The sequence below is a fragment of the Carassius auratus genome, unplaced genomic scaffold, assembly GCF_003368295.1.
Source record: "Carassius auratus strain Wakin unplaced genomic scaffold, ASM336829v1 scaf_tig00006910, whole genome shotgun sequence".
In the NCBI taxonomy this organism is placed as follows: Eukaryota; Metazoa; Chordata; class Actinopteri; order Cypriniformes; family Cyprinidae; genus Carassius; species Carassius auratus.
In genome coordinates, this window is record NW_020523794.1 from 39319 (window position 1) to 61956 (window position 22638).

Below are 22638 nucleotides of genomic sequence, written 5' to 3' on the forward strand. Positions count from 1 at the left end.
CCGGACTGATGCAGATATTCGGTACTTTGTCTGAAACAGTTTTAAGGAGAGAAGATCCTGTTGGATTATTCATTATCACGCATTATTATCTGTCCCTATGAACAAATAAACTCATCTACATCTTTGATGGCCTGACGATGAGTAAATGTTCAGCAAACTTTCATTTTTGGGTGAACTATTCCTTTAATAATGGTCATCGAGAACTCAGAAATGGTCATGTGAACTACTGTTTAACTAATGACAATAGTGTCCTAGGTGTCAGTGTGTGTAATGCATCTGTCCCTCACCTCACATCTCCCAGAAACTTCTGCGATCGGAGCTGTGCTGCTACATAAAGAGCGGCAGCCGTAGCCAGCAGCTCCTGTCTCTCTCCTGCTGTTAACAGGTGACCTTTGAACCCATCAGGATACACCTCAGGGAGAAACTTGGTGCTGATATCACCAGACACAAACCGAGGGTGGACAATGATCTCTCTCAGTAGAGGAATGTTATGGGTAACACCTGTGCGAATGAGAAAACTGGGCATTAAAGAAGTGTTGTGCATTTGTGCTATTTTGGCACTTACACATTTCTGCCCACTTAGGGAATTTACCTCTGATGACATAATGATCGAGTGCTTCTTCCATTTTCTTCAGAGCTTCTTCACGTGTTTTACCGTATGTGACCAGCTAGTCAACGTCAAAAATAATACATCAGACTAGTCTGACAGTGGAAATGAAATGAGACTGTAAAGATGGTCGTGGGTTACTATTCTATTACCTTAGAAATCATGGGATCATAGTAGATACTAATGTCACTTCCTTCTTGAATTCCACTGTCCACTCGAACCTTCGAAAGAACAGAAAAATAACAATAATCATCAAAAATCTAATTACCAAAATCGTGATGCATGAACTGGCCTGCATAAAGAGCGTTTGTGCAGTATGTCTTTTTTTTCAACCTCATCCGTGTGTGTCTGTGCATGTGTGTTTCTGAAATCGAAAAACATTTCGCTCATCCTCTCCTGAGCAGCTTCCGGAAACCAATGATCTTTCATTGAAGAGGGCATGTCTTCTTGTTCTTCTTGTATTGATTGATGTGGGAATCTCACACAGAAACACATTTACTCTCACTTGAACACACATAATTATGTAGAGTAAAGAGGACTGGAGGCTATTTTTTCCTTGTCCTTAAAGCGCAAATAAATAACAAATAATATGTCATAATTTGGATCATTCTTACAGACACATTTGAAATATTACGGTTACAAAGTGTATTTAATATAACAATTATTTTATTATAATAACAATAATAATCATATATATAAAATCTATATAATTTTTTTTTACCTCCCTCCCTCTCTCTCTCTCTCTCTCTCTAAAAATATATACACAGTATATACATACGGTATATATATATATATATATATATATATATATATATACACACATACATACATACTGTGTGTGTATGTGTGTGTGTGTGTGTGTGTGTGTGTGTGTGTATATATATATATATATATATATATATATATATATATATATATATATATATATATATATATATATATATATATATATAAATAAAAGGATAATTGTTACTACAATTAAAAGGCCTGATTAATATAAATAAAATAAAATGTTGTTGTTATTAATGTGAATTAGAGTCAAGTCAGGCTAAACAGATCGGTGTACTAACATTGGGCAAATTGAGTGGCTCCTGGTACTGTGACAGCCGGCCGATGGAGGGGAGGCCAAATGATTTGTACGGATCCTGAACAAGAGAGAGATAAAGAGAGGAAATATTAGCTCTCAAATAAAGCACAGGAAACATGAGGTCAAGTGTCTGTCCTTAAAGTTCATGTCTTTACTCAGTTCAAACTGTGGCTCAGTTAAACAGAGTTTAAGATGGCCTGTGTGGTTTCTCTCCTCTTTGGGGGGAATACATTTAGATTTAATCATTTAGCAGATGCTTTTATCCAAAGCAACTTCCAAATGAGAACAATAGAAGCAATCAGATCAACAAGACAACAACAACAGTATACAAGTGCCATGACAAGTATCAGTTAGTCTAGTACAGAGCATATATATGAAAGACAAGAAAAGAAATAAACACTTCTGCCATCCAGACTGGGCCATGTGGGCACATTTTAACATGAAGAGATGAGACAAGACCCACACTGTGCTGGAGTCAGTTCACTGAATATAGATGAATTCAATATTCTCATCATCTGATTAGCTGTTATTTAGGCTTATTAAAATGTCTGCCTATAATAGTCCTGAGACAGGTTGTTTGACACGAATCAAGGTGAGTCCAGGATTAAGCAGAGCTGTTGAAGGAGTGAAAATGCTGTGCCTCCCACCTAATCTTTTTTTAAACCACTAAGCTGAACTTTAAAGCATTCAATGTCATTTTACAGCGGGATAATTCATCATCATGAAAACAAATCCTTTAATAGGACAGGACCTACTAAAGAATTAAATGAAATATAAAAATATATAAATATGAGGGCAAATATGTCAATAACATTTCCAGATCATCTGCTTTCCCCACAAAAAAAAAAAAAAATGGTTGAACTTTAATTGTCATGAAATTCATACACATGAAGTCAATGAATTCGATCACTTGTGGAAAACATGTATTTTGTCCTTCTTTATTCTAGGCTGAAATTTAACCTGGGGTATGTTCTTTACAGAATTCATCAGATGTAATCACAGAATCAATGATAGTGAAATCAGATCTCGTCATACCTCCAAACCAACATCCTGTAGTAGTGTATATTACTGTTGTAGTAAAAAGTATAGTTTGCACTAGCACAAAAATATAAGTAACATTCTAGTTATTTGAAACAGTGAAGCATATAATTGTACATATATATATATATATTTTTTTTTTTTTTTTTTTGCCCAGGACTTTGTGTACACTACTGTGCCAGCAATTTGGATCGGTAAGAATTAAAGCTCATCAAGGCTGTCTCTGGTTGATCAAAAGTACAGAAAAACAAAAAAGTAATATTGTGAAATTACTAGTACAACTTCAAATAACGGTTGAATAAATGTGAATATATTTTAACATATAATTTATTCCTGTGATACAAAGCTGATTTTTCAGCAGCCATTACTGCAGTCAGTGTCACATGATCCTTCAGAAATCATTTAAGATTTGCTGCTCAAGAAACTTTTCTTATTATCAATGTGGAAAACATGTCGTGTTGCTTCATATTATGTGGAAACTGTTTTTCAAAATAAATTAAATTATATAAATCACAAATGAGCAACGTACAAAATTGCTAAAATTATATTTTGTACAATAATCCAATCAACAGTATATATACACATATATATTATTTGCCCAGCATTTTGAAATACTGGCCCAAGACTGCTTTGAGAAATACTAAGAACTTTAGTAACTGGTTGTTTGATTGTTTGTTGGTTTACCTCAGCATAGACTCTGCTCTCGATGGCCCAGCCATTTATGGGTATGTCAGACTGTGTTTGCTGGAGTTTGTAGCCCTTTGCGATGCGGATCATCTGCTGCACCAGATCCAGTCCTGTGATACACTCAGTGATCGGATGCTCCACCTGAGAGAGAAAAGACAAACTCACTAACATCCTATAACATGAGCAACTGTCTACAAACATAACTTTAAATGCTAAAAATAGCAAGTAGCAAAAACTGGAATCTATCACCAGAATTAAAAGGCTACCATTTACCTCCCACCAAACACACTCAAACACAACATAGGTGTTTAAGAGAATCTTGTTAACCGGACAGCACTGCTAACAACTAGTCACTAACTGTTAAACTAAATATTAAACCCTTTTCCCGCCCAAGCAACCCTTCCTCATTCTGCATGTTTTCCTCTGCAGGTTAACATTCATTTTATTTCAAAAACTTTATTCAGTAATTTTCTGTTTACTTTTATAACCCTGATCTGTACTCCCAGTTTCTGTTGATAAAAAAAGCCTGATCAACCAGTTGTGTTATAATAACAATGGGGGCCTTGATATTTAATGACAGCATGAGCTCAATTCTTAAATATGGAAGACTTTCTACAAAGATTTTCTGGATCTTATAACTGCCAAAATTAGGAGTTTGTTTACTTTTTTTTCTCATTTTAAGAGGTTGATAATGTACTAAAACTTAATATATAATTGACCTACATGTTTAATTTAATTCTACCTGAAATACAAGTGTATGATTGCATGAATTGCTTTCAATAAAAACTAAAGGAAAGTGTAAAAGTACAGTTTTCTAACAGTCAGAGCAGACAACGTGGTTTACAGTTCACATGAAGGCTGTTTGCCTTGTCGTTTATGATCAGCTCACACAAATTCCACAGCAAATGTAAGGCTACAGTATAAAAGTGTCAAATGTTAAATAAAGGTCCCTCTTTCTCTCTTTCACAATCACTTTATTAATTCCATAAACAAAGATAAATTGATATTAAGGTTCATCAGTAGCAGTGATTCTCAGCCTTGCCTTTAACACAATATACAAAAGCCTCCCAAAAATGCTATAATATGATTAACTGCTTGTGGCTTTCATCTTTTCAAAAACAGGTTTCAACAGAGCAAAAAAGGTGTGTTTCAAACATAATCATGTTTGATGCATGCAAACCTGTAGACGGGTGTTCATCTCCAAGAAGTAGAAGTTCTTTTTGGAGTCAACAAGAAACTCCACAGTGCCCGCTGAGGAGTATTTCACTGCTTTTGCCAGAGATACGGCCTGCTCTCCCATCGCTCTCCGGGTGTCTGGGTCCAGAAAGGTGCTAACCAGGCACATGAAGTCAAACATAGCAATGTAGGTATTTGCATAAGTCTGGAAGTCTACTGTATGCACACAGCTCTCAACGGAATTCACTTTTCTAGTTCTAGTTCTTTAAATCTAAATATCGGCATCATCCCGATATGAAAAATTATGCCGGTATGTCTTGCCGATAAAAGGAGCAACTCACATGTGCTCAGGTTGTGCTAGTGATTAGATCATGTCAATAGTGCGGTTAGATCACGATTTAACAAATTATGAGCTCTAAAAGATTTTCAGAAATTTTGCAACTCTTTCGCTTTGGACCTTTAACAAATTTTAAATCTTAAAATAAAATGTTATGGTTACTACTGCATCTTTCTGGGGGGGAAAAATGCAGTGATGAATATATAGTTTATATATAGTTATTTTCAAATCTTCAATGTACTGTCATTATAAAATAACTTTATTATGGTTTATTTAATTCTAACATAAAATTTATAGTTAAAAACTAACCAAAACTAAAAATAATTATATATCTGTATTGGCATCGGCTATCGGCCAAACATAGTTGAAAACTATCAGCATATCGGCAAAATTACAATACCTTGCATCCCTAAATTAATTTAATTAAATAATTTAATTTAATTAATTTTAAAATGCAACACAGTGTAGTCATATTCTTTCACAATGACTCTCTCGCACATAACTGTGTGCATCAAAACAACTCTCAGGTTGGCTACAGTTATAAAAAAAGAAAAAAAAACTGCTTAAACCTGGGTGCCTCCTCCACCACTTTCTGGTTTCTTCTCTGGATGGAGCACTCTCTCTCATTCAACCACAGAGCATTGCCATGTTTGTCCGCCAACACCTGCAAACAACAGCAGAAACCATTAGCCAAAAATACCTAAAAATGTTGCCACTCAAACAAAAATAAATATTCCATGTCACTGTAGACAATCTCTGCTGTAGAGAAAGATGCAGATACGGTAAAAGAGTCAGATTGGAAATTTAGAAAGAACACTTATTTGATGGTTCAAAATCCAGACTCTTTCAAAAAGCACTCCACAACAGAGTAAATTATGTAATTTATCATGCATCTAGATTTATAATCTACATTTATAGGTTTGCCACATTAACAAGCATTTACCCAAAGTGACTTACTTAGCAGAGAAGGTATACATTACCCATTTATGCGTTCTCTGGGAACTGAACACACAACCTTAGTGATGCTAGTGCACTGCTTTTCCGTATTTGTTCCAGGAATGTTATTGAATCTAGAAGCTTTATTTACAATTAGCTGATCAGAATCTGCAACCTGGTGTTAAGCTGTTTACTTAAAGGCACAATGACAAGTAAAAAAAAAAAACTGAGGATAGATCCAACAACCTGCTAGTTCCTAGCCCTGCGCCCTAACCACTACACCAATTACAACTAACTTCCTCCTACCTAAAAGGTAATCTAATTGTAACATTAATTTGATAAACAGAATAATTTTGTGGGCCTTCCTAAAGCTCATTCATTAAAGCATGGCACTAGCAAAGGCAAGATCATTGGTTCAATTCCCAGGGGAAAGCTTATAACTTATAAAACTGCATATGATAAATGCATTGGATAAAAGCATCTGCCAAATTCATGAATGTAAATGTGTGGGTGAAAGTGAACTTAAACTGTAAACACAGTTATGGTCACACTTTATTTTAAGGTCCAGTACTCACTATTAACTAACTATTAACTATGACTTTACCTCATTAAACTCCCATTTACTGCTTATTAATAGTTAGTAAGGTATTTGTTAAGTTTAGATATTGGGTTGGATTAAGGATGTGATGTAGAATATGTGCTTTATAAGTACTAATAAACAGTCAGTCAACATGCTAGTGGTATGCATGCTAATGAGCAACTAGTTAATAGTAAGAATTGGTCCCTATAATAAAGTGTTACTACAGTTAAAAAAAGATGAGAGATGTTTATTTTATTTTTATATTTTAGTGAACAAATTTTAATTGAAGCTGAACTAATTGGTCTAAATGCAGATAGTGCCCACTTAACTGCTCTTCAGCAATCAGTTACAACTATGGGTGGTCAAACTAGTTGTATCTGAGGCTATTTAGCTGGAATCTAAGCAGAATCTTTATTGATTGGATTTATGTTAAAATGTTTGAGTCTTCAAATATGTGATGACTGCACTACTATTCTAATATAATGGCATTTAAAAAAGTTTGTGTATACACAAGTATGGTGGCAATTGTCCAGTAAATACCTGAATCTCAATATGTCTGGGGTTATCTATGAACTTCTCAATCAGCAGACGGTCATCTCCAAAACTAGATGCTGCCTCCTGGGAGGAAAAACGAAAGCCTTCCCTGAAACAAATTATCAAAACTTCATAAGACATTATCACTTAATAATAATAATCTTACAAAAAGATTATGATTATTCATATTTGATTATATAATCAACCACTTGTTTGTTATTAACTTCTGTTTATAGTTAGTGATATGTTTTTTTATTTTTAACTTCCATTAACTCCCATTCATGTCTAGTTACAGAGAAATGAGAGAACGACTGACTGTGAACTAACAGATCTTACTTGAATTAGCTAAACTGCCTGGATCTGGGTTGAAGTATACATTGTAGGGGAACTTGACATTTGTGGCAAGAGGCTTTCTCTTTAGTAAATATGCATCTATTTAACTGAGGACTGACTCTCACTATCTGTCTGTCTGTCTCAGTCTCCACTGAATTGCTTGAGTGACTGCTTTGCCTCTCAAGATAAATCCAATTAAAGCTTAAACAAAAGCCTGGCTTCACCTTATGGCAATAAAAGACACAATTTACAGCAGCATGTTCCACTGAAGTTTTCATTAATATTCTCAAACACAGGAAGATAAGGAGGGAGGGAAGCAAGAGAGAGAGAGAGAGAGACAGAGAGAATCTGAATGGTTGATGTGTATATGTACAGTCTCTCTCTTAATTCACTACACTTATACGTGGATGAGCAAATTAAAAACAATAAAATGTAACACTCTGGTCACTTTGTTTCCATTCGTGATTCCCCATACCACTGACCCAAAACAAATACAATGAATTAATTAACTAAATGGTCTAATAGAACTTAGAACTGCTTGAATAAGAACCTCAGACGGACTCTCTCCAAAGACTCTCTCAAAACTTACACAGTGTCACAGCTGGTTCTGATATCGGTTTTATAGCGTCGCTGAATCTGCTTTTCTCATGTCTCACCTGGTTTCCTCATCATTCCAGGCAATCCTCATCCCTTTACCGCCTCCACCAGCAGATGCCTTTATCATAACAGGGTAGCCTTTAAGAGACGGACACACATTCTGAGTTTGCTTTATCACTTTACCTTTTTCTTGACAGATAAAAAGCATTATAAAAATGTCACCATTTGAATAATTCTTACCAATTTCTCCTGCAATTTTAACAGCCTCTTCTGCATTCTGAAAAAAAAATAAAATAAACATCAGCTTGCTTAGTAAATGCATATCTGTTTGTGAGATGTGGCTTGCAGTACATAAGGCAATTCAGTTCCTCATCATGTCCAGTAGGGGGAGTAACATAGCATAATAGTTTATTAACCACTACAGTTTTTGTGATTGAATGTTAAAATGTTCAGATTTGACCACAATTGACCTGGTTAGCAACCCATATTCATGATAATTATGTCTAATTGGTTTACTCTTATGAAACCAAAATACTGTGTGATTGACTGGACTGATTCTTCAGCTATGGGCAAGTTTGGATCGGAGATTTTGAATGTAATAAGTCATTTTATGATGGATTTTCCTTTTCAGTTTCAAAATTAAAAGTCTGGCCCCAGGACAAGGGTTTAACAAATCTATAATTACAAAAGTAGGAAAAATACATGAAGGCAAGGGGAAAAAAATGCACAATGGTTTTAAATGTGATTTAAATTTGATTTAAATATTATGATCTAAAACATTTAACACTGTAACCAATAGAACATTTGAATAAAATTGGCTTGTTTTAATTAAAATAATCATACATCAGCACCTGACACACAAATCAAATCAAATCTTATTCTTGTACAGTACATGCAACTGCATATAAGCCACTACTCTTCAAGAAAATTAATTTGCAACACTTCATCAGTTAATTACCAAATGTGCTTTTTTGTACAAATAACATTAATAATGAGTGTTAAGTCCCACTGTAACATTTCTGGAACATACATTTTTCCATTTTCTTAGAAAATGGAGAAAGAGAAAGAGAGAGAAAAAGATATTAATAAGTCAATTAATTATAGTAAATACTTGGAAGACTGACACGTTTAATGTAAAACAGTGGGAAATGACCATATTATGCATTTTTTGCACACTGAAAGAACCATAGAATCAAATTATAAATATTTTCCTGCCAAAAATACTAATGTGACTTCTTATTGACTGCAAGTAATTTTAACACGTTTGGTGACAATAGGTCATATTTAATTGCTTTTAGAAATTTGTTACATATTGAAATGGAGACAAAGTAATAGTTTACAAACAATTACTGAAATAATGAAACAACCACTAAAATGTTCTCTCACCAGATGTCAAAATACATTAACAGCAGAGTTCTACACCAGCGTTAAATGAAGTTAAGCTAAGGTGAGAAATTCATCAGACGGGACTAAAGAAGAGATGTTCACGTGTGTTTGAGAGTCAGACTGTGATCAGTTTGCTGATGTTATCAGGGTCGTTGAGGAGGTTTTCACAGATGGTAATTGCCATACAGTCAGAGTGTCATGCGTCACATCTTTGCTTTATAGAGCCCTATCGGCTCAGGAAGTGTCAAAACTACCATTAAAGGCCATTTAAACAGCAGGCAGGAGGAGGAGATGGATGGAGGAGGGAGAAAAGGAATGGAGACAATTGAACTGATATGTAGCTTTATTGTGGTTGAGAGCTTTTTTATATGCTTTGCAACGGAGAACACACACACATTTAAACATACATAAATGCATACATCTCTCTCTCGCTAATATATATATATTATTATTATTATTATTATTAAACCCAAACACAACAACAGGAGTAAAATGCAATGCTATTTGGCACTAAGGAGAGTAGAGCTGTGTATCGGCAAGAATCTGGCAATACGATACATATCACGATACAGGGGTTGCAATAGGGCTTGGGCGCTGCGTTGCATTCTGGGACGTGGCGGCCCTGTTGATAGCATCGCGAATGTAAACATACAGCAAGTCGAACGAAAAGAAGCAGAGTTGGGAGAAAGAGAAAAGATGGTAAAATCGGGAAAAGGTTGTGGGATTTAAAGGGATACACAAAATAGGGGTTGTCAGGGACCGGTATGTGCACAAAATCGGCACTATTAACGGTTTGGATCCATATGAAATTCCCAACCAATAGTGGAGTACCGATGGAGACTTGCTGCCGCATTTTTGCATTACAGATATCCTCGGCTACATTGTTTGTTTTGTGAGCGCCTACACTTCAGAACAGTTCCGAAGCTACAAGTCATTAGAGTCTCATGTGCAGTTCACAAATGGATATGTTCAGGAGTTGCAGATCATAAAACCGGCAAACAGTATACGTTACAGTAATCTGGACAAAGGTAAGCTGCGCTACACCTTGCTGCTAGTTTGGTAAACGTTACTGCTAACAACCATTTACACATGTACTTTTAACAAAAGTGTAGTTAGAAGCTGTCAACCCTCCCGTTTTTATCTGGGGTTCTCACGTATTTTAGCTCTTTTCCAGCTGTCTTCCCGTTTTAGTATTTTCCTGTAAAATATCCTGTTAGCCCCTCCATCAGACCTGTCAAGTCTCTGTGCTGTTGTCCTGTTGCTACTCCTTGCCCTTCCAGCGAACAGATGTTTTCAAAGCATCGTTTTGCTGACTTGAAAGCAACCTTAGCGTGATGTTGGGCTTTTTAAGATAGCGTGGTTGTTGTTAGAGCACGATTTCACGCCAATCTGCAACTAAAGTCACGTTAGACCTAGCTTCACAAATCGCTTAACGTTAGTTAATGCAGCAGTTTTGTAGTAAGACTTTTTGCTGTCAGCAGAGGGATAGCAACAAAAAGATGAATGTTGAAATTTCCCGTATTTTGGATGAGTAACCCGAGAAATTTCCCTTATTTTCAATGTTGACTTAAGCTATATAAATTAATATTCAGATGTTATGGCATAGACAGTAAAAGAAATGGACACAGCGACCCCATTGGAACTCAATTGAGACAAATGAAGCCCAGTTTTAGCGTTTTTTAGCACTTCCGTTTCTGACGCGCAGACTCAAACGAAGCTTGACGACGTCAGCAACCTGTCTGACAGATGTAAATCTTCTAGTAGCTGTGCGTGCAAACTGCCATCGTTAATCTTGCAGAGACAGCGAGCTTGAGCGGGGAGTTCTTTGTCGTGAGTGAGCAGGAGTAAGTATTCTGATTAATTATTTTGTATAGTATTTTAAAATGTACCGCCACTACGCCATATTAAGTTAATTGCCTGCGAGCTTCTACACCTGTCTGTACGGTAATGCGACAGAGAGCCGAGTGGTTATGATGCAATCGTTAGCCTATTTTTTACAAAAACTGTTTATACGAGGCCATAATGTAACATAGAAGGTAATTGAGCCCTTTATACATTGTCGTGTATCTTTAGAAATAAATAATGGACAAACAGAGTTTTTAAACGCCTCAGATGTAAAGTTATTCGCTGTCAAAGTGACGCCAAAATGAATGGGAGTCAATGGGATGCTAACGCAAGTGAAGTTTTGCTAAAAGATGGCAGCCCCCACCCGACTTCAACTTCCGGTCGAGTTCCTTGCCCCTTGTGTTATGGTCTCCGTGGTCGCGCCTCCAAGCAGGAAAGCGGTGTAAAGTTAATCCATTCTCATTTTATTTTCCCCATGGCGATTATGTGTTGCGCTATTACACCCCACAATATAGCAATGGTTTACCATGGTTGAAATAGATTTTTAATTAATCAAATTAAGACACACGGATGAGAGGGAGTATGTCTAAACACTGCGCAGTAGTCCGAGTGGCAGTAAAGGAGGCTGTCAACGTGGCGGCCACGCCAAGTAATGACGTCACGACGCCCAAGCCCTATACGATATAATGCAATACACTGCGATACTGTTAGCAAGTGTATAAAGTGTAACTTTAAGCTTAGAATATATTTTTAAGGAAAGCTGTCATTAAGAACACACCACCATATGCAAACCTTAGCAATGAATAAATAAATAAAAATTGTTTAACCAGAACACACTGGGATCTGCATTTGCAATAATCAGTCCCTGTATACAGCAAAAAACGTTGGGTTGTTTTTTAACCCAACCGTTGGGATACACCTATTGGGTCAATATGTTGGGTTATCTTAAAATTTGTTGGGTCATTTTTTTTTCGGCGGTGGGTTATTTTTAGTTATAACCCAACTGTAGGGTTAAATATGTTTCCCGCTTCACTCCGGTTCAAATGTTAACGGTCCAGTCAGAGACTCAGCGCAGACATCAGTGGCAGTCTGCCTGATTATGAGGGGTAAGTAACTGTTAATATAATCGTATGATGTATATAACTGTTATAACATTAAGTAATGTGTCTGATACGTTAATTATTATTATTTTATATGTTAAAAAAGTTTGTATTCCCTTTAGTCCGTTTGTTTCCCCCAGAGAATCAGATCGATTGTAAATGAATGCTATACCTGTTTGTTCGCCAGCTTTAATACATTAAAAGATTAACGTTAGCTGCAAAACTTTTCATACAAGTATTATTTAAAGTTGATTAATATGTCTGGTGAAATGTGAAAGTTTGAATCATTAGAATTAAGCTAGAAAAGCCGCACGGACCATTTATGGGATCTGACCAGTGAATGAAGCTGCTGCGCGAGCTGAGCTTACACACATCCGTCATGAGACAGACAGCAGACTCCGCGAGAATCGTTTGAATGAACCTGCAATTTTCTGTTATAAAAGTTAAAAACCCAGACGAAAGAAAAGCGCGCAGTCGTGAGGTAATCCGCTCTTGCAGCGAAAATGTATACCAGTGCCCCAAATTTACATAACGTTACTCCTACAACAACCAACCTTTGGGAAGCGTAAAACTGAAGCCATATTCGTCTTAGCGCAGCAGCACTAATTCATTGTACAGTAAAAGTGTTTTAATGGTTATTCATATTGAATATTGTTATGCATCTATTAGAATACCCTATAACTACAGCAATTTCTCTTATGAAGCTAGATTGATTGACATGTTTTTAAATGTGTTGTATTAAATGTGTTTATACTTCTGTTTTAGACAATGGACTTTTTCATGAAGGCAACAATAAAATTTCTGCCTGTTAATTGAAACATTTCAAGGTTAGTAACCTATTTAAATTAATGATACATAAGTTTTCAATTTTACTTAGACCTATGACTTCAAAAAATTATGAAAAAAGACAAATGAGGTGAAATAAGTGTATTGTTGCATTCCGTCCAACAAAGCTTCCTTTCATTTACACTGTACTTTTGTTCCTCCCTACAAGTCCAAATGAGTCAAAGGGTAAAGAGTGGAAAAGAGTGGTAAAATGTACTCACATTAGCCACAAATTTTCCGGAGGGAGTGAAAACTGGTTTAGTATGTCTTTTAGTGCAAATGATAGTAGATTCCCACAAAGACTGTAAAAATGTAAACTGTGAGCTTAGTTTTTTTTTTTTTTAACTTGTGCTTTCTCTGTACTTTTTTAATTTAAAGACCTTCGTGCAGAAATTGTCTTTAAACTCTTCCTGCTGTCTGCACCATACCACACAAATGGAAAAATGGTGTGCACATCAAACACGGAAATGAAGAGGTCCTTCATTGACATTCAACCTATAAGTAAAAGCAACACTTAAAATTACAGTGCCCTGTGAAATCAAGTCACCTTTATTTATTTTGTATAAGACACACGTTGTACAATACAAATCGTTCCAAGAAGATATTGTGAAGAAAAAAAAAGGATGACAGAATTTGAATTTTTGGGTGAATTATCACTTTAACCAATTTAAATTCGCTATAGCTTTTAACTCATTTAAATTAACTTATTTGTAAAGTGAGTGTAAAAATGAAATATCATCACAATGCATATTAACTGAACTTTTTTTTTGTTCTTTTAAGGTTGGCACCAATTAGTGCTGCACTTGAATCACGAGACAAGCCAGAATCCACATGTCCTGGTGCTTGGTGACAAGGAAAACTCCTCCCAAGATTTTATTATTTTAAACGGGGAGGCGATGGAACAGGAGACGATACTACAAGCAGTCAATATGTGTTTCAAACTTTTCTTTCTATATGACATATACTACCTTAAGCCCTCTGCTCCCATTTGAGAGTTTTTGGAACACACAGTCTTTAAAGGGGGGGTGAAATGCTCGTTTTCACTCAATATCCTGTTAATCTTGAGTACCTATAGAGTAGTACTGCATCCTTCATAACTCCAACAAGTCTTTATTTTTATTATATTTATAAGAGAAAGATAGTCTATACCGATTTTTCCCGGAAAAACACGAGCGTCTGTAGGCGTGACGTGTGGGTGGAGCTAAAGAATCACGAGCGCCAGTACGCTTTTGAGTTGAGAGCATGTGGAAGCTGTGACACAGATCCAGAGGCTGAAATTTAACAAGAGCAGCATCAGCAAAGGCGTCTCTATGTGGTATGTACTGAAACTGTATATATTTGCTTAGCAGTTTTGGAAAATGACTAAGTTCCACTTTATGTCATCTTTTTTTTTTTTTTTTTTTTTTGCTGTACATGTGGAAAGTGCAGTTTGATGACAACATCGCATGTTGTTTACTTGATGTGCTTACGCGCCTTGTTAAGTTAACAACATAGAGATATTTGAAGCAGTTTCACTCACCGCCTGCGGTTCCAACACACGGTCGTGACCCTTTTTCGTTGGGACTGCATTATCCTTAAGAAATAAATGATGTGCAAATCCAGCGTCAAACTGGGCCTTGTTTGTAAAACAAGCATCTTCAAAATGCAGGGAACAAACAAAAACACTTGTACAACTCTGTTGATGCTCTGTAAAAATAAACACTGGTCCCTTAATGCTGTTTCTCTTTTGGTAATCTGTGCAGGGTTTTCTTGCCCTGGCAACCAAAAACACTCTTCTTTTTTTGACTTTTCGCGACGCTCTCGCTCTGATCAGGCTGTGCTCAGCCTCTCAGTGCTCTGCTATACAGGAGCGCGCGCTCTTCCGGCAGAAGTGCCCTTAGGACCCATATAAGGGAAATTCCGCTCGATCTACAGTCACACAGAGCCATACTCGAAAAAAACTTTCTGAAACTTGTGACAAACCGGAAGAGTTTTTTTTTGGAACAAAAATACTCCTTCAAACGTATAACTTAATTTTTGAAACTTTGTCCATGTTTAGCATGGGAATCCAACTCTTTAACAGTGTAAAAAACTCAGTATGCATGAAATAGCATTTCACCCCCCCCCCCCTTAGTAGTAGTTTCTTCTGCACACTGTCTTCTCCTTAAAAACTTTGTGTTTAGTAATCAGTAAAAAACTTTATTTTATTGATTATCAGTAGGTCCAGCAGCTAGTATATTGATTTTATGATTATTTTTTGTTCTATTATTATACGTTATGTTCTTTTATTTGAAAGTCGTAACATTTGCCAAGTGTGGTAACCCATACTTTGAATTGGTGCTCTGCATTTAGCCCATCCAAGTGCACAAACACAGCACTGAGAAGTGAACACACACCCGGAGCAGTGGGCAGCTATAGATCCAGTGCCCAGGGAACCACTGGGGGTTCAGTGCCTTGCTCAAGGGCACTTCAGCCATGGGTACTGAGGGTGGAGGAGAGCACTGTTCACTGTACATCTCAGAGATGTCTATCTGATGTCTACTTTGACATATGCAATATCCATTTTTAAGAGTGCTTGTTCATCTGCAGTATGTCACTAAGATGCGCGAACGTACACCACCTCACATGATATCGCTCAGGTCCTACTCTCAACATATAAATAAATCCACGCAAATTTTAAAAGAAAGGCCTGCATTTAACACAAATTTAAAATGTATCTAAAAAGAATTGGCTCGAAATACATGGGTAATGTGTCCTGGCAATCATTCCTTGATAGCTAAATTTTGGTTCATTCACACTGCCAGTGATTTCCTAGAATCTATGCGTTCACAACGTAGACTGTATGAGAAACATGGACATAGTGTCGGTGACGTCACCCATAGGTTACCGAAGAGCATTTTTGAAAGCCAAAAGTACTTCTTGACAGAGCGTCACTCCTGGATAATCGAAAATAAGCAAAAAGGCGGGAACTAGTGGCTGAAACCACACCCACCTAGCTAGATGGCGATGACAGCTGTGGCAATCCACCGGTCATTCAACTGGCCACACCCTTTATGTAGACCTTCAAGGTTTAATATCATTTTAAAGGATGAGTTAGGAGTTGACAAAATACAGATAGTTGGTTCACTAAAACAAGAATTCACTAGAATATTTTAATAGAATATTTATGAAATTTCCATTGACAAAATATTTGTCTTTTAATTATAAGTAGTAAGACAATACAGTTGTATTTTGAAATATTTTAATTAATCTAGGGCTGTAACTAATGATTATTTTGATGATTGAGCATTTTTTAGTAACACAAACAGACCTAAGTGAAAACCAGGCTTTTGTGTGACTATTTATATATAAAATAACGATGAAGCAATAATAACTGGTTCAAATACAATTTGAAAACCAAGTAAATTATATGGTTTTATTGAACAACACTGTTAAAATACATAATGTAATATACCTATACATTATATGAACATAACTTACTTAAAGTCCCCATTAAATCAAAATGAAAGTTTTTTGGGGTATTTGTATCAATATGTAAGTCTTAAAGGGGTCATATGATGCGATTCCAAATTTTCCTTTCTCTTTGGAGTGTTACAAGCTCTTGGTGCATAAAGAAGATCTGTAAAGTTGCAAAGACTAAAGTCTCAAATCCAAAGAGATATTATTTAAAAAAGTTAAGAGCCAACCACTCCAACCTAAAACGGCTCGTTCTAACATGCCCCCACATCTAGGTCATGATGTGGGAAGATTTGCATGACGCCGCCCAGATGTTCATGCAAAGACAGGCAGCGTAACTTTTATTCTCATTGTTACCACCGATTGTGGAGATGCTGTGTGTTTCCTTCTGAAACAAAAAACTACTTTGTTTGGTCTTCCAAAAGAATACACAACTAGAAATCGGTGGTTAAGTTGTATTTACAACACTGTTCCAGAACAGTTCAACCCAAATATACAGATGTGAGCAGCACATTTATGAAGGACTGTTTTCTGATCCTGGAAGAGTATAGTACACTGCCAGTTGTTCTGACTCACAGTCTGTAAGTACATTTACATATTTAAAGAATTTGCCACTGATGATTCAAACACGAGTATTGAGCAATGTGGAGTAATGCTTGTTTGTTGTTTCTCTGATCACAAATATAAACATGGTTTTATGTTTACGCGGCGCGATACAACGCAACATGTAAAAAAATAAAAAAACAGTATAAGACAGTGGTTCTCAATTCCAGTACAACTACCCCGCCCACCCACCGCTCTGCACATTTTGTATGTTTCTCTTATCGCTTCAGAAGTTTGTTCTATTCGAACATCTATTCGAATTCGAAGCACCAGCCCCCTACTCCCCGACCCCTAAATAGGTGCTGAGGCTGCAACTGAGATCGGTCACTGTTCACAGTGTATTTCCTGTAACAGTGAATGGCACTTAGTGCACAATGTAGGCAATAGTGAATGATTCATATAGTATAAATTTGCTTTTGATTTTGGAAAATGAGGCCTTGTTTTACATTGTGGCACACAAACACACGCCAGCACGCACAGTCGAGTCAACATATAGTCAACACTTGACACTTAAACTACACAACATCAGCTTGATTATGATCACTATTTTGTTCTACTAAGAGTTTAATATTGAATCTATGGGGTAATCTATTAGATTGTGGCTGTCAAATGAGGCTTTATCGAGCTAATCAATATGTCCCACCCTGTCTTCCTGTTTCAGTTGAATTTCCGTCACCACATTAAATAACTGTGTTTCAAGGCACTTCAGGGGAACTTTAAGTGCATTATATATTATAACAAATACCTGCAGAGGTCACTAATGGCCAGTGGTGATGTTTCACTGTACAGTGTGATTAAACCATGTTTAAATCCATATTTTTTTTTATATTTGGCCACATGAAAATCAGGAAGTTTTATTTTGAAATCGCAATGTACAGTAAAAGGCATATTTAGACATAGATTGTTGTATTGTCCTGTGCTGGCAAAGGAGTTACGTTACAAATCTAGTGAGATAATGAACACGGTTTTCACAGATGAACATTAAGTAATTCAAATTCACCGCATATACAGAAGAAGAGTTTTACCCCTTTCACAAATACAGTCTTTACAGGTAAATTATGGGTAAGTTACCATTAAGGGATCATGTGTGAACAGGACCTTTTCAAAAAATTAGTAAATTTCAATCCATTCATTCGTATCATATCGAAACCTAAGCTTTAAAGCATTGCCTTTTAAATATATACAATACAACGTGTATTGTATTGTATTATTATGTGATATTATTCTTGCCAAGCTCTGATTTCTGAGAGATGCATGGAGAGACCAAAGCAATGCTGTGTTTGATTTGCGCTCTTTTCTCTCATAAAGTTTACATTCATTCACTTCACACTCGTGGCTTTAGAGGTCTATTGTATAATATTGTGTTGATCCCCTGACTCACCTGTTACTAGCAAACTACGGACTGTGCCAGCTTCAGCCGAGTACTCAGGCAGAATTATTCCTTGTCTGTTATTCATTTTTGAAGCAATTATCCGTGTCATTCGGAATAAGGTATTCGGCTTCAGGCACACCCCTATTTACATATTTTAATTTTACATGCAACATAGATAAGGTCATAGAAAGTAACAGCTACACGCAATATTGTAATCCTAAAATTCACGTCGTACTTGCAAACTCTTTAGCCCCCTTTCCACCGCAGGAACTTTACCCAGGAACTAGGGACTTTGGCCTGGTACTTGGTGTGTTTCCACCGCAGGAACCAGGAACTAAATAAAGTTCCGGGTAAAAAAAATTCCCCTCAGAAAGTCCCTGCTGGCGAGGTGGTACTTTTCCAAAGTTCCGTAACTTTCGGGGGCGGGACTTTGGCGCTAAACATTCTGATTGGTTGAGTTCACGCAGCATTGGTTGAGTTCAACCACCATTTATTCGGATCAACATTTTCAAAATATTACTGTTATGTGTCATGAAATGTAATTTTAAAAGTATTTCAGACGAGATTGTAGTTGTTTAATACTCAAATCTGTTGTTTATTTATAAAGACAGTGCCTATTTAAAAAAGTGTTTCGCCGATCTAGTAGACTGTGAGCTCCACTCGATCAGCGGGAGCTCAGTGATCATCTATCCGACGAGAAGCAGCCTCACCTCAGCTAGACCTTCTGATATGTGCCGCTAGCTCTGATGTCTCTTTAGTGGTTAAACATAAAATATAATTCAGCTGCAGGGGAAATCTAACAGGTTTTCTTTGGTCTGTATTCAATTTATCTATATGTTAAAATGAAAATAAAAAAGGCAAATTTATATAATATTTCGTTTCATTGTAATGGCTGCATATACACATATCCCTGAACTAAGTACATTTCTGCAGCTGTTATTATGCTTAAATGAAACCAAAGGAGGCAGTGGTATTTGATATCCTATTTCATTTTATTGTAAATATACAGTTAGGAAAATTGCAGTAGCAAAGACGAGCTGACTGAAGTTATCAAGTAAGCTGCTGTTTATAAATTGAACAGACTTGCATCGTCGCGGACATCACACTCCCTAGACGAATGCACAATCTGAACTAACTACCGAGGATGCACGTCCACAATCAGTGTACTTTTTTTTTTTTTTTTTTTTAAATCAGCGGTACTTTGTATTGAGAAACGCGCGCAGATCTACGTCACCAGTCTATTTGCCTAATCTTCCCGGTACTTTACACCGCGGTGGAAACGCAGAAAGCAACAGGTCTGGGGGGAAAAAAAGTTCCTGGGAAAAAATGTTCCTGGTACAAATGTTCCGGGTAATTTCGGTGGAAACGCGGCATTTGTACGCATTATGGTTAATGCATGCTCGAGTAGTCGATTGTTTCCGACAGCGCCGACTAGTGGTTGAAGTAGTCGATCACTTGACTAGTCTATGCAAGCCCTATTCCCCAACATTGTGGCTTGCGGCAACAACAATACTACAGCAAAAATAAAAATAAAGCATTTCTTTGCATGAACATTTAGGCGATGTTATGCAAATCTTCCCACACAGTAACGTAGACTTGGGGGCATTTAAACGAGGTGTTTTAAGAGGGCATGGACAGGTCTAAAACTTTTATAAAGAATATCTCTTTGGATTTGAGACTTTAGTTTTTAAAAATTTTAAGATTGTCTTTATGGTCCAAGAGTTTGTATCACTCCAAAGAGAAAGGAAAAATTCAAATTGCATCATATAAACCCTTTTACAAATATCTTACCAATCCCAGTGGTGGACGAAGTACACAAATCAAGTACTTGAGTAAAAATACAGATAAGTATAGTAAAATATTACTCCAGTAAAAGTACTCCTTTTTCAATTTTACTCAAGTGAAAGTACAAAAGTACTAAATTTATGTACTTAAGTAAAAAAGTACTGAAAGATAGATGTTTGCAATTTTATATAGGCTACTTAATTTAATTTTATATTAGCACATATTATTTGTAATAATCCTACTGCTCAAAATACCTGGGATTTTTTCCAAAATAACCACTATATGGAGTCAAGATATATTTTTGTTGTTGATATAGACTACGTTGACAAGAGTAAAGTTCACTGTGAAACTTACACTGTGATTTACCTGAGAGAAAGCAGAGATGACCATCTGATTTTCACCAGTAAGAACAAAGTATTTTAAAGTTTGTTGTTTTACAGAACATCACAGTTATATATGACATGATAATAAGGCCTGAAGTTAGGAAGAACCTTTTAAGGGAAATATAATTATATTTTCATAATGATTTTTTCCTTCTCAAATCTTGTCTGTGGTGTAAAAACACCCCTGGCCATCTCTTCCCCTCTTTGATAATTACCGTAATAATTATCCTTACTTTAATTAGTACACATCCTTACTTTGGTCCCTGGATGTAATCAATCTATCTATCTATCTATCTATCTATCTATCTATCTATCTATCTATCTATATATAGGTGGTTGAATAAAAATATTTGGACATTACCTCAAGTTAGCACCAGCAAGCTTGTTAGCTAGACAGTTAGCATCAGCTTTCAGTACAGTTATGAATAAACATTCATGTTGGTCTACTCGTCTAGTTAATCCAAACAATATAACGTTACTGCTGATAAACAATTTGAACGTGCACGAGTTATTTTATTTAATTTGTGTTAGTTTAATGGTGTTTTTTTTTTTTTTACCTAAAACAGAGACGCTGATTGATGTGTCTGCATCGTCTGCACTCGAGCATTTCAGTGGTCTTAAACAGATCACTCTTTACAGCGGATTTAGTTCCCAAACAACTGACAATTTTGACCTAAATATGATTTTCAGTTACAATAATTAATCCTAAATTTCAACATTAATAACTTACTTTTAGCAGCATCAGACGCACGCGCGCTCACAAGATCTCCCGGTTCTTACTGACTCGCACTGAATGGTTCATTTGAATCAGTGAGTGGTCGACTCCAGAACAGCTGCAATCGGATAATTTATTTTACTGTCTATGGATAAACGTAAACGAATCATTTGGTGCGATTTGCGATCCGATTTAAAAGTTTATTTTGAAAAGACTCATGATGAATCAGACACAGCTTCTGCGTGTCGGAGCATGTGATATATTATAGGGAGTAACAATATGTTGTATGAAATGTATTGAAGTAAAAAGTATGAGCTTATGCTTTGGAATGTAGTGAAGTAAAAGTAAAAGTTACTCAAAATAAAACTACTCCAGTAAAGTACAGATACTTGAAAAACGTACAAAATGGATAAACAGTACAGTAACAAAGTAAAGCTACTCCGTTACTGTCCACCACTGACCAATCCCAAACATTTGAATGGCAGTGTATGCACTCTACATTATACTATATAACATATGTCATTACCTACATCACATATGCACTGTAGCTCAGCTAGGAAATCATTTTTGGTATATATATATATATATATATATATATATATTTTTTTTTTTTTTTTTTTTTTTACTCATTTTCATAAACCAACTATCTGGATGCAGTCCTAAAGAAAAGGTGTTTGTGATATGTGAAATGCCTTTAAAAGATAAACAGCATAGGTATGTGAGAAGTAATGGATTATTGGGAAAAGATTGCGATCAGAAATAAAAATACATAAATAAAACATCTCAAATGTTGATCTGACCTTGACCACCCCATCAAAGCCTGGGATGGTGTTGACTTTGGCATCTTTGGCGATGAGTTTGCTCTCGATCTTATCCCCCATGGCCTGGATGGCATGCGTGTCAGGACCAATGAAGGTCACCCCCTCGGCCGCCTGTAGAGGAAGAATTCATAAGAAGGCATATTTCATGTCATATAAATCATTTATTCTGAGCAGATCTTGCGTACAAATCATGATTATAAGCATCAAATCTATTAAGACAACCATCAGAAAATGTCACGTCACGCCAAACGACTCACATGACTCAGAGATAATCTGATCGTACATCACAGCATACACCCACAGTTTCTATTCCCACATCAAACCTCTACACACCTGCACATTACGTGATCCAGCTGCACTCTTCTGGTCATAATACACAGCTGTGCATCATGATCTGATTCCACTTTTGCTCACAGCACCAGTCAAAAGTTTGGACACAGATGATTGATGTATGTT

At 36.3% G+C, this 22638-nt stretch overlaps 1 protein-coding gene and 1 long non-coding RNA gene across 3 annotated transcripts in view; one reads left to right on the forward strand and one right to left on the reverse strand.

The window, feature by feature from the left end:
• The window catches only part of LOC113071307 (propionyl-CoA carboxylase alpha chain, mitochondrial-like), a 54751-nt gene that overhangs the window by 15682 nt on the left and 16431 nt on the right, over window positions 1–22638 (reverse strand). Inside the window, exons 7-17 of one of the 2 annotated variants that reach the window (XM_026244677.1) lie at window positions 22162–22293; window positions 8153–8189; window positions 7972–8050; window positions 6989–7091; window positions 5502–5596; window positions 4600–4750; window positions 3417–3560; window positions 1678–1752; window positions 760–828; window positions 593–668; window positions 288–501 (exon numbers count right to left, since the gene is read on the reverse strand). In XM_026244677.1, coding sequence (XP_026100462.1) covers window positions 288–501; window positions 593–668; window positions 760–828; window positions 1678–1752; window positions 3417–3560; window positions 4600–4750; window positions 5502–5596; window positions 6989–7091; window positions 7972–8050; window positions 8153–8189; window positions 22162–22293 — 1175 coding nt within the window. Of the gene's footprint in view, window positions 1–287; window positions 502–592; window positions 669–759; window positions 829–1677; window positions 1753–3416; window positions 3561–4599; window positions 4751–5501; window positions 5597–6988; window positions 7092–7971; window positions 8190–22161; window positions 22294–22638 lie in introns of both variants that reach the window. The other variant, XM_026244676.1, reaches the window with a different exon arrangement.
• LOC113071309 (uncharacterized) lies at window positions 10025–13563 on the forward strand. Its single transcript, XR_003280072.1, has 3 exons — window positions 10025–10326; window positions 13009–13070; window positions 13447–13563. It is a non-coding gene; the product is annotated as an uncharacterized LOC113071309 (long non-coding RNA).